Consider the following 21,912-nt stretch of genomic DNA (forward strand, 5'->3'; position numbering starts at 1 on the left):
TGCCCGGCTTTAGCAGCTAACAGATAACGGCACTTAGGTGGGGACACAATACCAGACATGAACCAACTTAGGGGAGTGGTATTGAAAACAATTAAGGATTTTGTAAGTAGCACAGAATTCCTAACTTTAAATTTTCTTTTTAGAGGTTACTTTATAGTTTTTAGAGCGCACAACAAGCCGATTTCTGGCTTAGGTGTATGTCCATAGTGGCATGTGGCATTTTCAACCTAACCTAACAAGGTTTTCTGGGCATGCAACTATATGTCTGATAGACATTACTTTATTGAAAGTGTTTCTTTGGTTGAATGCCATCGAATTTATACTAAATGATCGGCTCTGCTGGCGTCATTCGATGGTTCCCCAAAATCAATATTTTCAATACACTTACAACTAATACATACAAATATTTCTTACATCTAAGTTCTTTGTACAAAATATGCATCACCTTTGCATTCTCCTAAAAAGTGTATAAGAATTGTAGCAAAATCAGCGGAATGAGTTTAGCGGCTGTGACAGTGAAAAGAGTTCACTGGCCAGTATGGTGTTAGAGCTGGCAAACTATCGACATTAAAACGAAAATGAGAAGTAAAAATCAGGAGATAGATTAATATAGAATCAACATCAATGCACAGACTGAATATAACCAAGATTAATAAAGTCGGTTGGAAGTTTTGAGAGAAATCATCATTTGCCCAATCGGATAAAATGGCGCCCTCTATAGACGCAATTTATCTTAAAGGATATATTCAGTGTCAGATCTGTTATTATTGTTCAATTTTGTAAAAAAAATAAACTACTAAAAAAATAAAAAAATAAACTGACGATAGGAAAAATATCAATCGATTTCAGACAAAAAATAAAATATCGATAGTGCCATCGATGTTTTGCCAGCTTTACATGGTGGTGCATTTTCACATTTGCTGTTTATGCTTAGCTATCGCTTGGGCATTCGCTCATATTGGCTGTTGCTTAGTGTAATTTGCCATTCTCTTTGTTTATACCATTCTGATTGGTTGTGATATCGACTCTATGAGTATGAGTACGCTACGAGTAACATTGACTCTAGGGCATGAAAGCATGAGTAAGCTACATGGAGTTATAGATTCTCTGGTGGGGCCACCTCCGGGTCCCCTATCTACTCGAATGGTTTCGATCTCCGATAAGGCTAAGTTCTGATTACACCATCATCTGGGTCCAGGGAATATTTGGTTCCATTGGGCTGCCCCTAAGAAGAGGTTGGAGAGTGCATCAACACCCAAAGATCTGTAGGACTGTCTTTTGATTCATGAAAATTGGACAGACAGAAATACAAATGGGCTGCAAGACAGACTAGCTATGTCTCTCCAATTTTCATGCTATCTTTTGGTGGCCATTGTGCAGCAGATATCTGACTATTACACCGTATGGCAACTAGGTTCGAATCCTGGTGGGATTATTTGAAACGAATTTTCTGAGTTAGTTATCTCCATCATTGAGCCTATGCTTGAAATGGACACCACTCTTTGACATGTGAGAAGTTTGGTAGCTATTCCTTAGTGTAATGTTCATGGGTAAATCTTACACTTATGACGCACTTACCCTCGTTGTTAGCAATTGTTTTTATTTTTTATAAATAAAGAAAACTTTCCCTCTACTGTTTTGTTAAGTTTGTTTTTTTATTTAAGTTTTTCAAAATTAAAGTTTTAAATTCAATCTCAATTTCTATATAATAATAATTTATTTATTTATTTTTTATTCAATATATTTTTGAGTTTGAGTTCTTTGGGTAGTTTTATACATATACGAGTTTCTCTGCTGGTGTATGGGTGTATGGGTGTTTGTGTGTGTTTGCATGTTTATCATTCTTTGGTATATGAATGTATGGGTGTTGATTGTTGATTTTGAATAAGGATCTCTGCTATTTACATTTACATATCTCATTATAATAATTAAAGTTTGTAGGTTAAAGGGAGAAGATGAGGTTGCTTTAACTTCTTGGGATTGGGAGAAGGTAGGTAAAGGGGAATATAATTTTAAAATTTTGTTTATTTTCCGATTCTTTAAACTCTCAATCAAAACAACATAAATTTGGGTTTTTTGTTGAATTTTTTCAAATTTAGATAACAGACAATTTTTATTGGTTACGTTTAAATAGAATAATACGTTACAAATATTTGAATAGTTGTTTAGTTCATATAGATTTTTTTTTATTATAGATTGGTTGGTTAATTTTTTCATATTATATAATGATGGTGTAAATTAAAAAAAAATATATATAAATATTTTTTATATTTTTTTTTATTATTTTTAGAGTTTTTTTTAGGCTTGTTTGTTGTTTTAAGAAAAATTTTGTTTTCCATTTTTTTATGTAATAAGTTTAAAAATTTTAGATTTTTGCAGCACGAATTTAAAAATGGAGTTTCAGCGGAGCTTCTCCTAAGTACAGAGGGAGAAGAGTTTTCTTTTAAATGCTTTGTTTTTTTTGGAGGTGTAAAGGGTAAAGAGTAGAAGGGGGAGGGGCTTCGGTTTCATAATCTTTTTCCACTTTCTTAACAGGGGCCAACATTTTTTTTTGTTTTTTTTTTAATTGTTTACTTCTTTGTCATGCTAGCAGACTTTTTAATACTGCTTTTTAGCTTATATACTAAAATGAAAGAAAAAAAAACAAAATGAAATTCTGGGGGCTTTATATACAATAGTTGTTTTAAGAAAATTAAAAATTTTTTTTAAACAAAAGAAATAAAAATTATTTTTAAATTTCTGCCAGAATATCAAAAATTTTTGTTGTTTTTTTTATGTTAAAGTTTATGGACTTTGTTTGTGTTTCCCATTTAGTATAATTGTTGTTTTGTATATATTTGTGTATATGCTTTAAGAAGTTTTTTTTTTTGGGTTTTTTGTTTTGAATATTTAAAAGTTTTAGTTATTTTGCATAAATATTTGGTTTAGTTTGCTTTTGTCCTTCTATAAGTTTGATTAATATTTTTCCAAAAAAGAGTTTGTCCTTTTGTATTTTGTTTTGTTTTTTTTTTTTGTTTTGTTTTATACATACAATAAACTTTGTATTTTTTGCTCTATATAAGTCATTCCATGTATCTTTCATCAAATCTTTTTCCCTTCAAGCATTCATTCTTCCAGTCATCTTTGTGGCTCTCCATGAGGTGTAACGCATCTAGTCTTTGTTTTGGTGAATTTCGGTTTTCTCAACAGTATTGGTTATGGGTGAGATATTTTTCTGCAAACAGAGAGAGAGAATATTTTTATGATTATTTTTCTAGAAATAAAATAGGGAGAGTTAGTGTTTTTGACAGCTGCTTCATAGTTATCGATAACTATGCAGGGTAACTACTATCGCCATTGTGATTTTATCGCTTGCGCGATTTTATCACTTGCGCGATTTTATCAATTTCGCGATTTTATCGCTGCGCGATTTTATCGCTTGCGCGATTTTATCGCTTGCGCGATTTTATCGCTTACGCGATTCTATCACTTGCGGGATTTTATCGCTTGCGGGAATTTATCGCTTGCGCGATTTTATCGCTTCCGCGATTTTATCGCTTCCGCGATTTTATCGCTTCCGCGATTTTATCGCTTCCGCGATTTTATCGCTTCCGCGATTTTATCGCTTCCGCGATTTTATCGCTTCCGCGATTTTATCGCTTCCGCGATTTTATCGCTTCCGCGATTTTATCGCTTCCGCGATTTTATCGCTTCCGCGATTTTATCGCTTCCGCGATTTTATCGCTTCCGCGATTTTATCGCTTCCGCGATTTTATCGCTTCCGCGATTTTATCGCTTACGAAATTCTATCGAATTTTTTATTCTTACGTGATTTTCTCTTTATGGCGGTATTTAGTTTTGCGATTCCTGTTGATAAATGAAACCTTGACGATTTTCTCGCTTCCTTAATTTTATCGCTTACCGCATTTTATCGCCTATGATATTTTATCGCTTACACGTTTTTGCGATTGTATCGCTTACGAACTTATCGAATTTTTAACTCTTATGTGATTCTCTCTTTGTTGCGATTCTTTTGGATACACAAATCTTTGCCGATTTTCTGGCTTGCTTGATTGTAGTAAGTAGACGCTTGTGCGATTTCTTTGCGTGAGCTATTTTATCGCACGAGCGATTTTATCGCTTGCGTGATTTTATCGCTTGGGAGATTTTTGGCTTGCGCGATTTGATCGCCTGCGTAATTTTATTGCTTGCGCGATATTATCGCTTACGAAATTCTATCGAATTTTTCACTCTTATGTGATTCTCTCTTTGTTGCACGGCACAGCATAGCTGTGAACACAACACAATCTGTGACATTGAGGTCCGATCAGTGTGGTATTCATTGCTGTCACGAGTAGCTTAGCTGCGAATTACCGGGCGCGATCACAGGTTGCGGATAGTGGTATGCTCCATACGGAGTAGCTGCAACTCGAGCGGAGAGTCTCAGTGCGAGGCCAGGAGGCACCAGCTCTTGCACAAATACTGAATGCCTATGATGATCGATATAATAATTCGAGTAATTGGCACCTTTAAATAACCAATGGCCACATTATTCCCGCTGAGATCGGTGCTTTGGATCGGAAGGAGTTTGCTCACATACAGAAGCTTGAAGAGCATTGTCACCTCCACATGAAAATGTGGCTACAATAACAACTCTATTGCGGTTTTATAAGATTTTCTTGCCTGGCTGATTTTATCGTTTACCCGATATTATATTTTATGGCTTGCGCGATTTTATTGCTTGCGCGATGTTATCGCTTGCGCGATTTTATCGCTTGCGCGATTTTATCGCTTGCGCGATTTTATCGCTTGCGCGATTTTATCGCTTGCGCGATTTAATCGTTTGCCCGATTTTATCGCTTGCGCGATTTAATCGATTGCGCGATTTAATCGCTTGCCCGATTTTATCGCTTGAGCGATTTGATCTTTAATGCGATTTTTTTGCTTGAGCGATTTTATCGTTTGGGCGATTTTATCGTATGCACGATTATATCGCTTACACAATTTTGTAGTTTGTGCAATTTTATAACTTGCCCGATTTTATGACTTGCGCCATTTAGTCGCTTCCGTGATTTTATTGCTTGTGCCATTTTATCTCTTCCACGATTTTACTGTTTATGAGATTTTATCGTTCACTGGCTTGTTTGATTTTACTGCTTAGTCGATTTTATCGCTTACCCGAGTTTGACACTTGCTCAATTTTGCCACTTGCATGATTTAATCACTTGAGTAGTTTCATCGCTTACCCGATTTTATTGCTTGAGCGTGATTATCGCTTGTGAATTTGTATTGAATTTTTCACTCTTATTTAATGCTCCCTTTGTCGCGGTTTTCTAGCTTGGCGATTCTTTTGGATTCACGAATCTTTGTCGATTTTCTAGCTTATTCGATTTTATCGGCTATGATATTTTTTACGCGATTTTATTGGCAACAAGATATTTACGTTTAAGCGATTTTTAACGTTTAAGCGATTTTTAATCGATTACGCGATTTTATTTTTTAAGATTTTATAGCTAACCCGATTTTATGACTTAGGATTTTATGGCTTATCCGATTTAATCACTAACACAATTTTATCGCTTACGCGATTTTATCGCTTACGCAATTTTAACGCTTACCCGATTTTATCGCCCAATTTTATCTCTTACACGATATTATCGCTTGCGCTATTTTATAGCGCAAAATAGATAGAATATAACGTTTGTGTTTTATTTTAGAATTATATAAAGCAGAGTACGTGCTATCGACAGCTACTATTCACTAGAGAGATTGAGAAGGTGTGAAGCGGGTTTCTAGCTTGGCGATTCTTTTGGATAAACGCATTTTCTCGCTTACCCGATTTTACCACCTGAGCAGTTTTTATTGCTTACGCTATTTTATCGATTGCGTGATTTTATCGCTTGCGCGATATTATTGCTTGCATGATTTTATCGCTGGCGTGATTTTATCGCTAGGGTGATTTTATTGCTAGCGTTATTGTATCACTTGCGTGATTTTATTAATTGCGCGATTTTATTGCTTGCGCGATTTTATCACCTAAGCGGTTTGGTGGCTTACGCGATGTTAATTCCTTACTCCATTTTATCGCTATCGTAATTATATTGCTTGCGTGAATTTATCGCTTGCGTGAATTTATCGCTTGCGCGATTTTATCGCTAGCGTAAATATATCGCCTGCATGATTTTATTGATTGTGCGTTTTATCGCTTGCGCGATTTTATCGCTTACACGATTTTAATGCCAAACGGAAATTGGGGCTGTATCAAACGCTCTTTTGGGCAAAAGCAAGTGGAAAATTGCAAAAAATTGTGTAAAACAAGGTGCACTTACTGATTTTTGTACCAAAAACTTGATTTCTGATTTTATTACCTTCACCACTCACCTTTTGTTCCAATTCCATTTTGTTTTTGTCTTCACTCAAGGCTTGTGTACTACGTCCACCAGTGCTGCGACCCCAACGTAATCGCAAAGGAGCTGGCTTACGAATGGCTCTCTCAAATTCATCCATATCATTTTCCACAGATGTTGAAGACTCATCGTTGTTGTTGTTATTATTGCTATTGCCCTCCTGATTGCCAAATTGCCTCAAACTCAACAAGAGATTGCGTAACTTTTGTGAATGCATCAAAGAATTATAAAGTTCATCATCCAAATTAGAGATACCCGCATCACCAGCATCAACATTAGCACCTTCCTCAGTATCCGCCTCCAAATTATTTTCACTTGATTGTGGTGCAGGCATAGCCGATTGGTAAGGTAGGCTACGACCAAATCGTAAACGTTGGGGTTTGCGAACCACACGTTCGTAATAGTTCCCAAAAATGTCATTATAATCTTCGGAGGTTTCGGGAGTTTGACGAGCATTCATTAGCATGTCGAAGGGACTGTGCATAGGCATTGAGGGATCACTGCGTCGTCCGAAACGTAGACGTAATGAAGGTGATCTAATTGGTTTTTGATTGACATCGCCAAACCAACGCTTCTCGGGCAATTGCGTTAGCATGTCGGGGTCGCTGCGGCGGCCAAAACGTAATCTCAGCGAGGGAGATCTTTGGGCCTTACGCTCTACCTGATGATTGGGAAATGCTATGGCACCAATGTACTCCCTTTGCAGAAGATTGTCGTACAAAGAGTTGAGAGAATCTGCAAAGAGAGAGAGAGAACAGAAAAGTACAATAAAAATTGTCGATGTACCATAACTAAGATCCCTTTGTACCACCCATTGGTTTGTCAATGTACGACTTCTTGGTACCCTCCATTAGTATGTTAATGTACCTCTTTTAATATCACAACCCTTGGGTGATTTAATCATTTTCTCAGATACTGGTCTCGGATGTATTAAGGAAGTCCCCAATCATTCAGCAAAAAACTTGAATGCGACAGTTTTCATTAATGTGGGAAAAGTTTCCTCGTTGTTCTCATTCGAATGTTCGTGGGCAAATTTTCTTTCTATTGCTTTCGGGGTTTTTCTGCATTGCGATTTCACAAATTTTATCGCTTGCGCGATTTTATAGCTTGCGCGATTTTATCGCTTGCGCGATTTTATCGCTTGCGCGATTTTATCGCTTGCGCGATTTTATCGCTTGCGCGATTTTATCGCTTGCGCGAATTTATCGCTTGCGCGATTTTAGCACTTGCGCGATTGTGTAACATGCGATTCTAACGTCTACGTGTTTTTATGGCTTGAATGTTTTGTTGCTGGCGTGATTTAAGCACTTGCGCGATTTTATCGCTCACACGATTTTATCCCTTTCTCCATTTTTTCGCTTGTGCGATTTTATTGCTAAAGCGAACTTATCGCTCTAGCGATTTTATCACTTCCTCAATTAAATGGCTTACGCTAGTTTTATGGCTTACGCGATTTTATCACGTACACCTTTTATTGCTTGCGCGCTTGAGCGATTTTATCGTCCACGCGATTATATATCTTACACGATTTAATCGCTTGCGTGAATGTGTTTCTGTGGTTTTATAGCTAGCTCGAGTAAAAGGCTTGCCTATACGATTTTATGCGAGTTTTTCGCTTTCTCGATATTATCGCTTGCGCGAGTTTTTCGTTTAGGCGATTTTCTTGCCCAAGTTCTTTCTTCTTTGCACAACCACATCGCCTACGTGTTTTTTTCTTTTTCGGAATATGCTCTCTTTCGTTATTCTCTCCGAAGAGATACTCAGGTCAATAAAAGGATACATTTATGATAAAGTGACTGCTATATGGAGAGGGCACCTGGATGCAGGGACACTGAGACGAATGGCGTAATGGAAATAATGTGTGAGACCTGTCGAGTTGGTTTATTTATCACGAGAGATAGAATGCTTTTAGCGAGGGTCATCGTTGCCGGTCATCAGAAATCGATTCAGCGATTTAAAAGCTTAACCGATTTTATCGGCTATTCGGTAACCGATTTTATCGTTAGTCTGCATGGTTGAATTTTTCAACGGATTTTTCCTCAATTCGCTCATTCTGTTTTGGTCTTTACACACTGCTCACACGCACTCCATTTTTTGTGTAGTCTAAATCTATTTTATTCGATTCTCGATTCTCTCGCTTACTCGATTCTCTCGCTTACTCGATTCTCTCGCTTACTCGATTCTCTCGCTTACTCGATTCTCTCGCTTACTCGATTCTCTCGCTTACTCGATTCTCTCGCTTACTCGATTCTCTCGCTTACTCGATTCTCTCGCTTACTCGATTCTCTCGCTTACTCGATTCTCTCGCTTACTCGATTCTCTCGCTTACTCGATTCTCTCGCTTACTCGATTCTCCCGCTTACTCGATTCCCTCGCCTGCTAGATTCTCTCGCTTACTCGATTCTCTCGCTTACTCGATTCCCTCGCTTACTCGATTCTCTCGCTTACTCGATTCTCTCGCTTACTCGATTCTCTCGCTTACTCGATTCTCTCGCTTACTCGATTCTCTCGCTTACTCGATTCTCTCGCTTACTCGATTCTCTCGCTTACTCGATTCTCTCGCTTACTCGATTCTCTCGCTTACTCGATTCTCTCGCTTACTCGATTCTCTCGCTTACTCGATTCTCTCGCTTACTCGATTCTCTCGCTTACTCGATTCTCTCGCTTACTCGATTCTCTCGCTTACTCGATTCTCTCGCTTACTCGATTCTCTCGCCTACTCGATTATCTCGCTTACTCGATTCGCTCGCTTAGTAGATTCTCTTGCTTACTCAATTTTCTCGATTGAATGACATACTAATTGAGATTTATAGAGGGTCCTAGCCAATCAGCCAGTCATAGTTACTAGCCTTTCAATATAACTTTAGATCTGCTAGATACACCGCCTGCTATATGGCCCGTTCCTTCAAAAAAAACTTACCTCCATCTCTTAACATATCCGCGGTGATAGTGTGAGCCCAAAGCATTAAAAATGTCCCCAAGGCAAACTGGTAAAGCGAAAAACTCCGGAAATGCATGCTTAGCCGAGATGAGATGCAATCAAATCTGGAAGAAAGAAAGAAAATCAAAATGTTTACTTAGAAACATATTAAGGAGAAGAGGGACTTGTTATTAGGATTTTCCTGCAAAGCATAAGTTTTGTAATACAAATTTGCTTTTATGGAAACCAAATAGTTTCTCATTAAAATAATAAAACGGTTAAAAGAAATCCCACTTGCTTTTGTGCTGTTTAGCATTATGACAAACATTAGACCTCAAACAATTTGCCTAACAAATGCATTATGGGAATTGCATCAGCAAGTATGCTGTAATAGCAATTAAGGCATCCAGCATTTGTCTAGTCATTCATGGGCCATTATTTTGGTTGAATGGCTGGTTGACTATACCCCACACAGCTGGTTGATGTTAACTTTCTTTTTTCTCACTTTGATGGTGTGAAGCTACAGGACTTTAGTGAGAAATATTGTAATAAAAATATGTTAAAATGTCTGCAAATATTATCATATTACTTATGTCATAATTGTTATTGTTGTTGTTGTTGCCATTGTTGCAACTTCCTATGTCCTTTCAACGTCAACACCATGATAAAACATCATCATCTGTCTGTCATTGGACGCTAAATCAGCAAAATAATTTGCATGCAGACGATAGGACGCCTTATTCAGTATACGCCGCTGTTGTTGTTGTTGCTGCAGCATTTTGTGAGTGATGCTTTGAAAGCCCCATGGTAAAGCGCTTTCCAACTCTAGCACTTTCTTTTCGCTTTGAGTGCTACTAAGCAAACATTGTAAAATGCTAGAAAATAATAAAAAAAAACATTTTTCTCGCACCCAGAAAGGAAGGACATACTTGAAATAAACATTTTTGAGTGTATAAATATGCGACAATAGCTGATTATGACTACTTTCCCACTTAAATGGTACACTTAAATTAGCTAAAGACCACTTGTAACTAATGGAGCAGGTGCACTTCAGAGAATATCCCTTTGTAGAATAGGGGAGTTGGTGTCCAACATGGTACAAAAATGTTAACAAAAATAAAATGTTTTTCCAATAGAAATAACTTTTGCTAAAATATTAAATAAAAAACAAGTAAAAAGGCATTAAGTTCGGCCGGGACGAATTTTGGATACCCACCACCTCGGGTATATATGTAAACCTCATTTCGTCACAATCCGGTGAAAATTGGATTACTTAAGGACCCAAATTCGGCACGGACATCGAGTGGTCTAATATATATGCCACTATTAAATTTTGTAGAACAAAATATTGGTCTTTTTGGCAGATATATCCAATTATAAACCGATCTGAACCATATAAAGGTCGGATATCGTGAGACTCAGAAAAACTCACTGTTTCAAATTTCAGCGAAATTGGGTAATAAATAAAGCTGTTAAGGGGCTTCAGTCCCCTTATCGGCAGATCGGTCTATATGGCAGCTATATCTTAATATAGTCCGATCAGAACCATATTTAGGTCGGATGTTGGGAGGTCTTTACCTACTTACTGTTTCAAATTTTAGCGAAATCAGTTAAAAAACAAGTAAAAGCGTGCCGGGCCGAATCTTATATACCCTCCACTATGGATCGCATTTGTCGAGTTCTTTTCCCGGCATCTCTTCTTAGGCAAAGAAATAGGATATAAGAAAAGATTTGCTCTGCTATTAGAGCGATATCAAGATATGGTCCGGTTTGGACCACAATTAAATTATATATTGGAGACCTGTGTAAAATGTCAGCCAATTCGAATAAGAATTGCGCTCTTTGTGGGCTCAAAAAGTAAAATAGAGGGATCGATATATATGGGAGCTGTATCGGGCTATGGACCGATTCAGACCATAATAAACACGTATGTTAATGGTCATGAAAGAATCCGTCGTACAAAATTTCAGGCAAATCGGATAATAATTGCGACCTCTAGAGGCTCAAGAAGTCAAGATCCCAGATCGGTTTATATGGCAGCTATATCAGGTTATGAACCGACTTGTACTTTATTTGACGTAGTTGTTGAAAGTAACAATAAAAAACGTCTTGCGAAATTTCAGCCAAATCGGATAAGAATTGCGCACTCTAGAGGCTCAAGAAGTCAAGACCCCAGATCGGTTTATATGGCAGCTATATCAGGTTATGGATCGATTTGAACCATACTTGGCACAGTTGTTGGATATCATAACAAAACCAGTCGTGCAAAATTTCATTCCAATCGGATAAGAATTGCGCACTCTAGAGGCTCAAGAAGTCAAGACCCAAGATCGGTTTATATGGCAGCTATATCAAAACATGGACCGATATGGCCCATTTACAATACCAACCGACCTACACTAATAAGAAGTATTTGTGCAAAATTTCAAGCGGCTAGCTTTACTCCTTCGGAAGTTAGCGTGCTTTCGACAGACAGACGGACGGACATGGCTAGATCGACATAAAATTTCACGACGATCAAGAATATATATACTTTATGGGGTCTCAGACGAATATTTCGAGTAGTTACAATCAGAATGACGAAATTTGTATACCCCCCCATCTTATGGTGGAGGGTATAATAAAGCTTTTATTGGCTTCAGACCCTTTATCGGAAGATCGGTTTTTATGACAGCTATATCTAAATGTAGTCCGATATGGGGCGGGGGGGGGGGGGGGGGGGGGGGTTTTCGGGGGTGGGGACCCCCCTCCGACACTTATTATGAAATTTTTATGCCAATTTCTTCTACTCTTAATTATCTTTCATTTGATACCCATATTGTCTCAATCGGTAAACATGTCCGTCCGGGTGGGTTTGGCGATGGGGCGTCCCCCCTTGCTAGTTGACCCCTAAATTGTATACCAATTTCATGTTTTTGGGGTAACATAAGATGGCATAATCGCTCTAATCGGTCCAGGCATCTCCGGGATCTGGCTTTTTTGAAAATTGGGGTAAAGGGGAGGGTCCCCTCCCCCTCTTCGGATTTCAAAAAATCTGTGAAAATTTCATGAAAATCGGTACAGCAGTTTTTGAATCTATACGCAACAGACAAACAAATTAACATACAAAGCGCAACAATTTAATTTTTATATAATAGAAGATTTTGTTAAAATTTTATTTTTTAAAAATTTTTATTAAAATTTTTTTTATAGAATATTTTTTTTTCGAATTGTTATTGAAATTTTTTTCTTTTATTGAACTTCTTCAGAGATTTTATTTTTATGAGATTTTTTCAATGGAAAAAGAAAGCTAAAGATCACAGCACACACCAACCACTATGGGACGCGTTTCGTCATTCGGTTAGAATAACTCATCGGCCATATTAGGTGTGGAGGCTTCAAGGATCATAGGTCGTGCTTATATCGAATATATACCGCGAAAATGTGTCTTCGACACTACCACAAGTCTGACACCTTGATAGACTTTTTCTTTGTACTACTACTTTGCTTTTATGGTATACACATGTCATTGGTGTGCATCTTTTGGAAGTTGTATTGATGGCTTCGAACGCTAGACAACGGCAATGGCTCCCGCTGTAGCTCCGTGTGTCGAGGTTCGAATCCCGGCCAGGCTCTGCCGAATTTTTATTTTCACAATTTTTCGTTTGTTTCTCTTACGAGACGAGCTAAATGATAGAAGATTTTTGCAATGGAAAATATTTTATTGTTGGAAGAAATTTTGTCAAATCTCTATTTTTTGAATTTTTTTTTTTGGTAGAACATGGGACCACATCTACTATGCACCACAACACAGCTATATAAACTGATCTTACGTTACCTGAAAGGCGTTATTTTTGTCTCCTTTCTGTAAAAACGGCACCTATTACCCGTCCTACTATTATAACTGTTTTGGCTTTTTTGTAAGTATTTGTATGCTCAACGCATGTGTTTGCAACATGAGTTAAAACACTTTTTGCGATTATGATATCTAAGTAGCATTTGGCACTTAAACACGCCAAATTCCTGGGCGTTTCTTCAAACGAAATGTAAGGATGGCAATAGAAAGGGAATATTCATTCATAATATCGCCAGCATTTAAAACACAAATGCTAAGATATTTCTACAAAGTTATGTTCTTGTTCTCCTTCTTTCTTTGCCATTCAACTTTCAAACCCCTATGAATGAAAATCTCTTTCAAAATCTTTAGCAAAAGAAAAAAAAAAGCTCTCAAGGAACCCCTGCATTGATTGTTGCCATGGAAAAGTGTAGTGAAAAGTAAACTCTAGAAGTCATGTTTGCCTTCTTTCTATCCTGCTGTCGCAATGCAAAGTACCCACATTTAATGGACATTGAAGTGTACTCAACATTTTTATTGAGCTTGCGGTTCATGGTAGTATCCTGGTTGGGCTAAAGATGACGATGACGATGCTGCTGATCAAAAATATGCCAATTCGCGATAAAACATGTGTGGGTGTCAACTTTGCACTCCATCCAGTTGAATGTGGTGTCCTAAGAGTCATCGTTTCTGTTACATTTTGTACCAACAGGAAGTTTGTTGTAAAATATTCAAATGAAAAAGGAAATGAACAGTTATGCGCGCTCTCTCTCTCTCTCTCTGTTTTTTCTGTCTTTGGTGTTGCCCTAAACATCAGCAGCAACAATTTGACAGAGTTTATTTGTGAACATTTATATGCTAAAGAAGGGATCTGAAGTCATGATTGTGTGCTTGTATGTGTTTCGGAGTATGAATAATATTAAAAAAGATGGTTAAGGATTCTCAGGGGTTATCCTTTTTTTTTGGAGGACAAATGTTTGTTGGAGTAACTGCAGTGAAGAGTTGAGTTTTAAACCCAATACTCCATGGTTAAACATAATAACCCAGTAAACTAGGGTTAGAACATTTGAATGAGATAGATAATCATACTATGTTGTAATACACACCAGGCAATCTTACTTGCGGTAATTCTCCGTTTGTAGGAGAGGCGAATGAAACGGAAGACCATCAAATTCTTATATGAAAAATTGAAGCGAAAACAAGTAAAAGCGTGCTAAGTTGTAATAGAAATGAAACAAAAATTGCGGCTTGCAAGGACTCAAGAAGACAAATCGGGAGATCGGTTTATATGGGAGATATATCAGGTTATAGACCGATTGAGACCGTACTTGGCACAGTTGTTAGAAGTCATAACAGAACACCACGTGCAAAATTTTAGCCTAATCGGACAAAAATCGTGGCTTCCAGGGCCTCAAGAAGTCAAATCGGGAGATCGGTTAATATGGGAGATATATCAGGTTATTCACCGATTTGGACGGTACTTGGCACAGTTGTTAGAAGTCATAACAGAACACCACGAGCAAAATTTTAGCCTAATCGGACAAAAATTGTGGCTTCCAGGGCCTCAAGAAGTCAAATCGGCAGATCGGTTTATATGGGAGATATATCAGGTTATTCACCGATTTGGGCGGTACTTGGCACAGCTATTGGAAGTCATATCAGAACATCACGTCGAAAATTGTAGGCTAATCGGACGAAAATTGTGGCTTCAGGGCCTCAAGAAGGCAAATCGGGTGATCGGTTTATATGGGAGCTATATCAGGTTCTTGACTGATTTGGACCGTATTTGACACAGCTGTTGGAAGTCATAACAGAACACCATGTGCACAATTTTAGCCCAATTGGACAAAAATTGGGACTTCCAGGGGCTCAAGAAGCCAAATCGGGAGATCGGTTTTAATGGGAGCTATATCAGGTTATAGACCGATTGAGACCGTACTTGGCACAGTTGTTGGAAGTCATAGCAAACCACCGCACGCTTAATTTCAGCCAAATCGAACGAAAATTGCGGCTTCCAGGGGCTCAAGAAGTCAAATCGGGAGATCGGTTTATATGGGAGCTATATCAGTCTTCCAGGGCCTTAAGAAGTCAAATCGGGAAATCGGTTAATATGGGAGATATATCAGGTTATTCACCGATTTGGACGGTACTTGGCACAGCTGTTGGAAGTCATAACAGAACATTACGTCCAAAATTGTAGCCTAATCGGACAAAAATTGCGTCTTCCAGGGGTTCAAGATGTCAAATCGGGAGATCGGTTTATATGGGAGATATATCAGGTTCTTAACCGATTTCAACGGTACTTGACACAGTTGTTGGAAGTCATAGCAAAACATTGCATGCTAAATTTCAGCCAAATCGAACAAAAATTAAGGTTTCCAGGGCCTCAAGATGCTAAATCGGGTGATCGGTATATATGGAAGCTATATCGACTTCCAGGGCCTCAAGAAGTCAAATAGGGATATCGGTTTATATGGGAGCTATATCCGGTTCTTGACCGATGTAAACCGCACTTGGCACAGCTGTTGGAAGTCGTAACAGAACACGATGTGGGAAATTTTAGCATAATCGGACAAAAATTGTGGTTTTCAGGGTCTCAAAAATTCAAATCGGGAGATCGGTTTAAATGGGAGCCATATCAGGTTATAGACCGATTTAGACCGAACTTGGTGCAGCTATTGGAAGTCATAACAGAACATCACGTCCAAAATTGTAGCCTAATCGGACGAAAATTGTGGCTTCCAGGGGCTCAAGAAGTCAAATCGGGAGATCGGTTTATATGGGAGCTATATCAGGCTTGCCCTGGAGTCAAATCGGGAAATCGGTTTATATGGGAGATATATCAGGTTATTCACCGATTTGGAAGGTACTTAGCACAGCTATTGGAAGTCATAACAGAACATCACGTCCAAAATTGTAGCCTAATCGGACGAAAATTGTGGCTTCCAGGGCTTCAAGAAGTCAGATCGGGAAATCGGTTTATATGGGAGCTATATCAGGTTCTTGACTGATTTGGACCGTTATTGGGTAAAGTTGTTGAAAGTCATAGCAAAACATAGCATGCTAAATTTCAGCCAAATCGAACAAAAATTAAGGTTTCCAGGGCCTCAAGATGCTAAATCGGGTGATCGGTATATATGGAAGCTATATCGACTTCCAGGGCCTCAAGAAGTCAAATAGGGATATCGGTTTATATGGGAGCTATATCCGGTTCTTGACCGATGTAAACCGCACTTGGCACAGCTGTTGGGAGTCGTAACAGAACACTATGTGGGAAATTTTAGCATAATCGGACAAAAATTGTGGTTTTCAGGGTCTCAAAAAGTCAAATCGGGAGATCGGTTTAAATGGGTGCCATATCAGGTTATAGACCGATTTAGACCGAACTTGGTGCAGCTATTGGAAGTCATAACAGAACACCATATGCAAAATTTTAGCCTAATCGAACAAAAATTGCGGCTTCCAGGGCCTCAAGAAGTCAAATCGGGAGATCGGTTTATATGGGAGCTATATCTACATCTGAACCGATATGGCCCATATGTAATTCTCAATGACCTACATCAATATTAAGTTTCTGTGCAAAATTTCAAGCGGCTAGCTATACGCGTTTGATCACTATAGTGATTTCGACAGACGGACGCACTTGGCTATTGCGAATCAGAACGTCGAGATGATCAAGAATATATATACTTTATGGGGTCTTAGACGAATATTTCGAGGTGTTACAAACGGAATAACTAGATTAGTATACCCCCATACTATGGTGGCGGGTATAATTCTGTATTATTCAAAAGTGAGATTGGGAGACTGTTCAGTCTGTTGATCGTATTGCCATAAATAATGAAACATTTTCTTATCCCTGCAACATTGTTGCTCAACATTGTAGCTCCCAATCCACTATCATATACCAGATTCCATCTGAGCAATTTTACTTGTGGCAATTCGTAGGTAGTAGCAGAGAGAGTTCAGGGACCCCTCTTCCCCAACCTAAGAAATGCCACAAGTAAAATTGTCAGGTGGCAATTTGGTATTTCATAGTTTTTTGCAACAATGTTGCACACTTGAATGTTTCAGGCTTAAAATAATGTTGCCGATTGTATGCCATTTCACCATCAACAGACTGTGTTATCTCTTGAGTTCACTTGCTTAAAACTCGGAGTTCTTATTTATATAAATCTATATATAAATATGACATTTAAATTTGAAGACATATTTGCCCACATCCTTCCATTTGAGTTTTTATCCCAAGGACTTAGGACTTAGTATAACACAAGTGTAAGTGTATAAGTATACTAAACATACACCCATTTCATTGATAAAGTTCTGCAATATATGAACATACATACATATAAATTATCTAAAATATATGACAAGACAATTCATTGAACATGCATGATGTAAACATATGTGTGTTTAGCTGTTTAGCAGTGGTGGACAAATACACACATACACACACTATCACTGTTGTGTGTAGTAATATATGTAAGTGTAGTTTAAGATGTAGCCCAAAATGACGACTTGAACGCATGTGTTGTAATACTAGTGACATTGAAGTGAAAATGGTATAAATTATTTATAAATGAAAAGAGCTTTTAAAACGGAAAGACGTCAGATTTTGTCATCCAGAAATAGGAAGAAGAAAGCAGAAGATAAGAAAGGTTGCAGAAACTTATATTGAAGAACGAGGATATTAAAGAGATTCCGTACTAATAATATAGCTTAATTAATTTTTAATTTTAATTTAAATTAATTTTTAATTTAATTTTTTCTGAAGCCTAAAATTCCCAGAAATTTTTAAACTAAACTCTAAATTTTAAGAAAATTTTTTTTTATATATTTTTAAAGAGACAAAATTGCTTGAAATAAAGACAAAAATTCTTAAAAAATAAAAACAAAGAATAAAAAAATAAAACTCCGAGAAATTTTTACTAAAACGACAAATTTGTGGAATTTTCTCTAAAGACAATAATTCCAGAAACTTTTTTTTAAAGATTAAAGTTTTATTGTCAAATTTGTACTGGAAAAGTACTTCAACACTCTGTTTAGGAAAAACAGACTAAATTCAAGGAAAATTTCTTTAAAGACAAAAAGTTCATGAAAAGTTTCTCTAAATGTCTAAATATTGACAAATATATCCAGAAACTTTTTTACTAACATTTCTTTTAATTAAGAAAAAATTATTTAAAATAAGTACAAAATTTCTTGAATTTAAAACAATATTTCTTAAAACAAAAAAATTTTTCTTATTTTTTTTTTATTTTTTCTAACAACTAAATATCTATGTAAATACAATATCCAGAAAATTTTCTTAAAAAATTTTTGAATTTTTTAAGAATGTAATCTCAATAAAAATTTCTGAATACAATTTTACAAATAAATTTTCTCCAGCAAGAGAGTACCCAAGAGTTTTGAAGTTTTGAGTTTTTTTTTTTTTGAAGACAAAATATCAATTAAATTTTGTCTAAAGAAAAATGTTCTAGGTAATTTTCTCTTATAACAAAATTTAATAATAAAACAAAATTTCAACAAATTTTTCTTATCACACGAAAATAAAATGAGATTATTTTTAAAACAAATTTTTTTATAAAAATTTTTATTGAGGGAAAAATACTAGAAAATATTATTTGAAGTTAAAATTTTTACAAATTTACTTAATAGAAAGATTTTTTTTTAAAACATAGATTTTTGTTACAGAATTCTTACAAAAAGTTATGCCAACTACTATGCCCCTGTTCCTTAGTCTTCATGGGCAATATTTGCATTTTTTGCTTGCTCGCAAAAATCCTCTCCACTTTTGCAATTTTAAAATTTTTAGCGCTTACAAAAATATCCTCTAGCATTTTACACAATGCAGTGGTTAAAACAAAAGTTGGTTGTTTTTTAAATTTCTTTTTATTACATTTATCTCTCACAGAGCTATTATCTGTGTCACAATAGTTCATAATGTGGTGTTTTGTGTGCGCATACAGAATCAGCTCATATGCAGATGGTAGATGCGTTTGCTTTGTCTTGTAACTATATTCCCATGGATAAGCGTTTTGTATTGTCTGCTGGTCACATTTTCATTGTTCTGCTAAACTATGGTATCGTAATATGTGTTAGTAGTTTAACACAAGACAAACAATGCAAAAGTGATTTAAAAAAGGATACTATAAATGAAAAAGATTTTTTTGCATAAAGATCATCTTAATGTTGTTACAATATATGAATGTTATGTGGGTTACAAAAGAAAAATATTGAGTAAGAAAGAATAATAGGGAAAAAATATGCAATATGCCCCTAAATGTAGGCAATTTTTTAAGGTCAACCGTAAAATGGAATTTCCAAGGCAAATTTCATAAAAAGTTATCTTAAGGAATTTCCCAGAAAAGGAAAGATTATTTACTTGAAATCAAGAAAAATTACTTGAAATAAAAAAAAAATTTACTTTCAATAAAAACGAAATTACTTTAAAAAAGCCAAAAAAAAACAGATTTAAAAAAAAAAACAAAAAACTTCTTGGATAAATGACGAAATGTCTTTAATTTTTTTTTTTTTAAAAAAATTTTTTTATAATTTTTTCTAAAGGACAACATATATATGAATTTTTTTTCTTAACAAAATTTCATAGAAATGTTCCCCAAAGACAAGGTTTCATAAAAATATACGCTAAAGACAATATAAATATAAATAATAAGGACAAAATTACTTAAAATTGGGAACAATTAATATAAATAAGTACGAAATTACTTGAAATAAAGATAAAAGTACTTTAAATAAGGATGATTATTTTTAAACTTACTTGAAATAAAGACAAAATTACATTAAATACAGACGAATGCATTTAATTTTTTTTTTTGAAAATATGACAAAATGTTTTTATATTTTTATACCCCCCACCATAGGATTGGGGTATACAATTCTAGTCAATTCGTTTGAAACACCTCGAAGTATTGATCTACGACCCCATAAAGCATATATATTCTTGATTGTCTCGATATAGATCCGATATAAACCGATCTCCCGATTTAACATCTTGAGCCCCCGGAAGCCGCAATTTCCGATTTGGCTGAAATTGAGCACGTAGTGTTCTGTTACGACTTCCAATAAGTTTATTAAATACTGTTTAAATCGGTCAATAACCTGATATAGCACTCATATAAACTGATCTCCCGATTTGACTTCTTGAGCCCCCGGAAGCCGCAATAAAATTAGAATTAAATTATGCCCATGATGATGGGTTCCCAAGATTTTACTTGTTTTACTTCCAACAACTATGTCAAGTATGGTATAAATTGGTTCATAACCTGATATACAATAGCTCCCATACAAACTAACCTCCCGATTTTACTTCTTGAGCTTCTAGAGGGCGCAATTCTTTTTCTATTTGCTGAAACTTAGGACAATGACTGCTCCTATGCCTTTTAATACAGGTGCCAAATGTGGTCTAAATTGGTCCATAACCTTATATAGCTCCCATATAAACCGATTTTACTCTTGAGTTCTTTAAGAGAGTAATGCTTATCCGATTTGCCAGTAATTTTGCACGATGAAATCTTCTATGGTCTCCAACATCCAAATCAAATATGGTCTGAATCTATCCATAACCGGATATAGCTTTGATAACATCACAATTTTTATCCATTATCTATAAAGAGATACCGGACAAAATACTTGACAAATACGATCTATGGTGGAGGGTATATAAGATTCGGTTCGGACGAATTAAGCATGCTTTTACTTACTTTAATTGGCTATGACAGAACATTTGTCCCATTAGCCGAACGTCGAATAGCATTCCAAGCGCCTCGATCTTCTGCGCTCCTCTTAAAATCTCTGACACCAAGTATTTACTGGGGGTGTTTGGCCCACTCTCCAGATGCGTTTCTACGCTTATTGCTACCATTTAGACCGATCTTCCCATAAAAAGCAGATTTATTGCCCGATTTCGCTGAAACTGTGACTTGTATAAGAGTTCTAGGGACCTAAATCAAATATAATGCACACCAGCCCATACTGGGATACGGTTAAGGATATGATAGTGGGGTTATAATAAACTAGGATGATTAATATACCCAAAGTGATGGGTATCCAAGGTTCGGCCCAGCCGTACTTTATGCTTTTTAACTTGTTCCTTTTTTGTGATTTTTTCTCCTTTTTTACAATAAAATATTCGTTAGGGAAATCTTTTATAGTGTCTCTTTTATGTTTTTATGCAGGCAATTGACAAATTCTGTAATGATTGCATACTTTTGGGCTGTGCATTGTCAAGCAAATGGCTATGCCATCTTCAATTTCTCTTATGTCAGTGTTAATACAGTCTTATTTCATTTTAAATCCCCTCAAGGTATCAAAATTTACAGGTGTTTTATGTATGAATACAGCAAAAGTCAACCAAAACTGTCTTTATATTACGTTTAAGATTTGAGACATAAAAATGCCTACATTTAGGAGCTGACATGTAAGGTCTGTTTGTTTTTTTTTTTTTTTTTTTGGGCAAGACATAAAAGTGATTGTTTATGTTAATCGTTCTCGGAAGAAACATTTCATTGACTACTGCTGGCGGGAAAAAAGGTGATAAGGCCTCATTTTGAATGAATAGAGTGGGCATAGTAAAGGTTAGGGGTGTGGTATTGTATGGGTTGGTATATTGACTACATAGGGAGCCAGCGAGTAATGTTTGACGTTGTTCAAACGTTTAGCCATCTGCTGGTGAATGAAATATACAATCAGAAAAAATGCCATTAACACAATATCAAAGTGTTAAACACTTCATATAATAGCTGACTTATCTCTCATCGTTAACTACATGT

General features: G+C 36.3%; 1 protein-coding gene across 1 annotated transcript in view; it reads right to left on the reverse strand.

Moving 5' to 3' along the window:
- Positions 1-1,631: 1,631 nt before the first annotated feature.
- Positions 1,632-21,912, reverse strand: part of LOC106081395 (short neuropeptide F) — a 32,735-nt gene continuing 12,454 nt past the window's right edge. The window contains exons 3-6 of the mRNA XM_059365739.1: positions 10,236-10,369; positions 10,057-10,181; positions 6,361-7,121; positions 1,632-3,214 (exon numbers count right to left, since the gene is read on the reverse strand). Coding sequence (XP_059221722.1) covers positions 3,152-3,214; positions 6,361-7,121; positions 10,057-10,181; positions 10,236-10,369 — 1,083 coding nt within the window. The 3' untranslated portion in view covers positions 1,632-3,151. The remainder of the gene's footprint in view (positions 3,215-6,360; positions 7,122-10,056; positions 10,182-10,235; positions 10,370-21,912) is intronic.

Source organism: Stomoxys calcitrans, chromosome 3, assembly GCF_963082655.1.
Source record: "Stomoxys calcitrans chromosome 3, idStoCalc2.1, whole genome shotgun sequence".
In the NCBI taxonomy this organism is placed as follows: Eukaryota; Metazoa; Arthropoda; class Insecta; order Diptera; family Muscidae; genus Stomoxys; species Stomoxys calcitrans.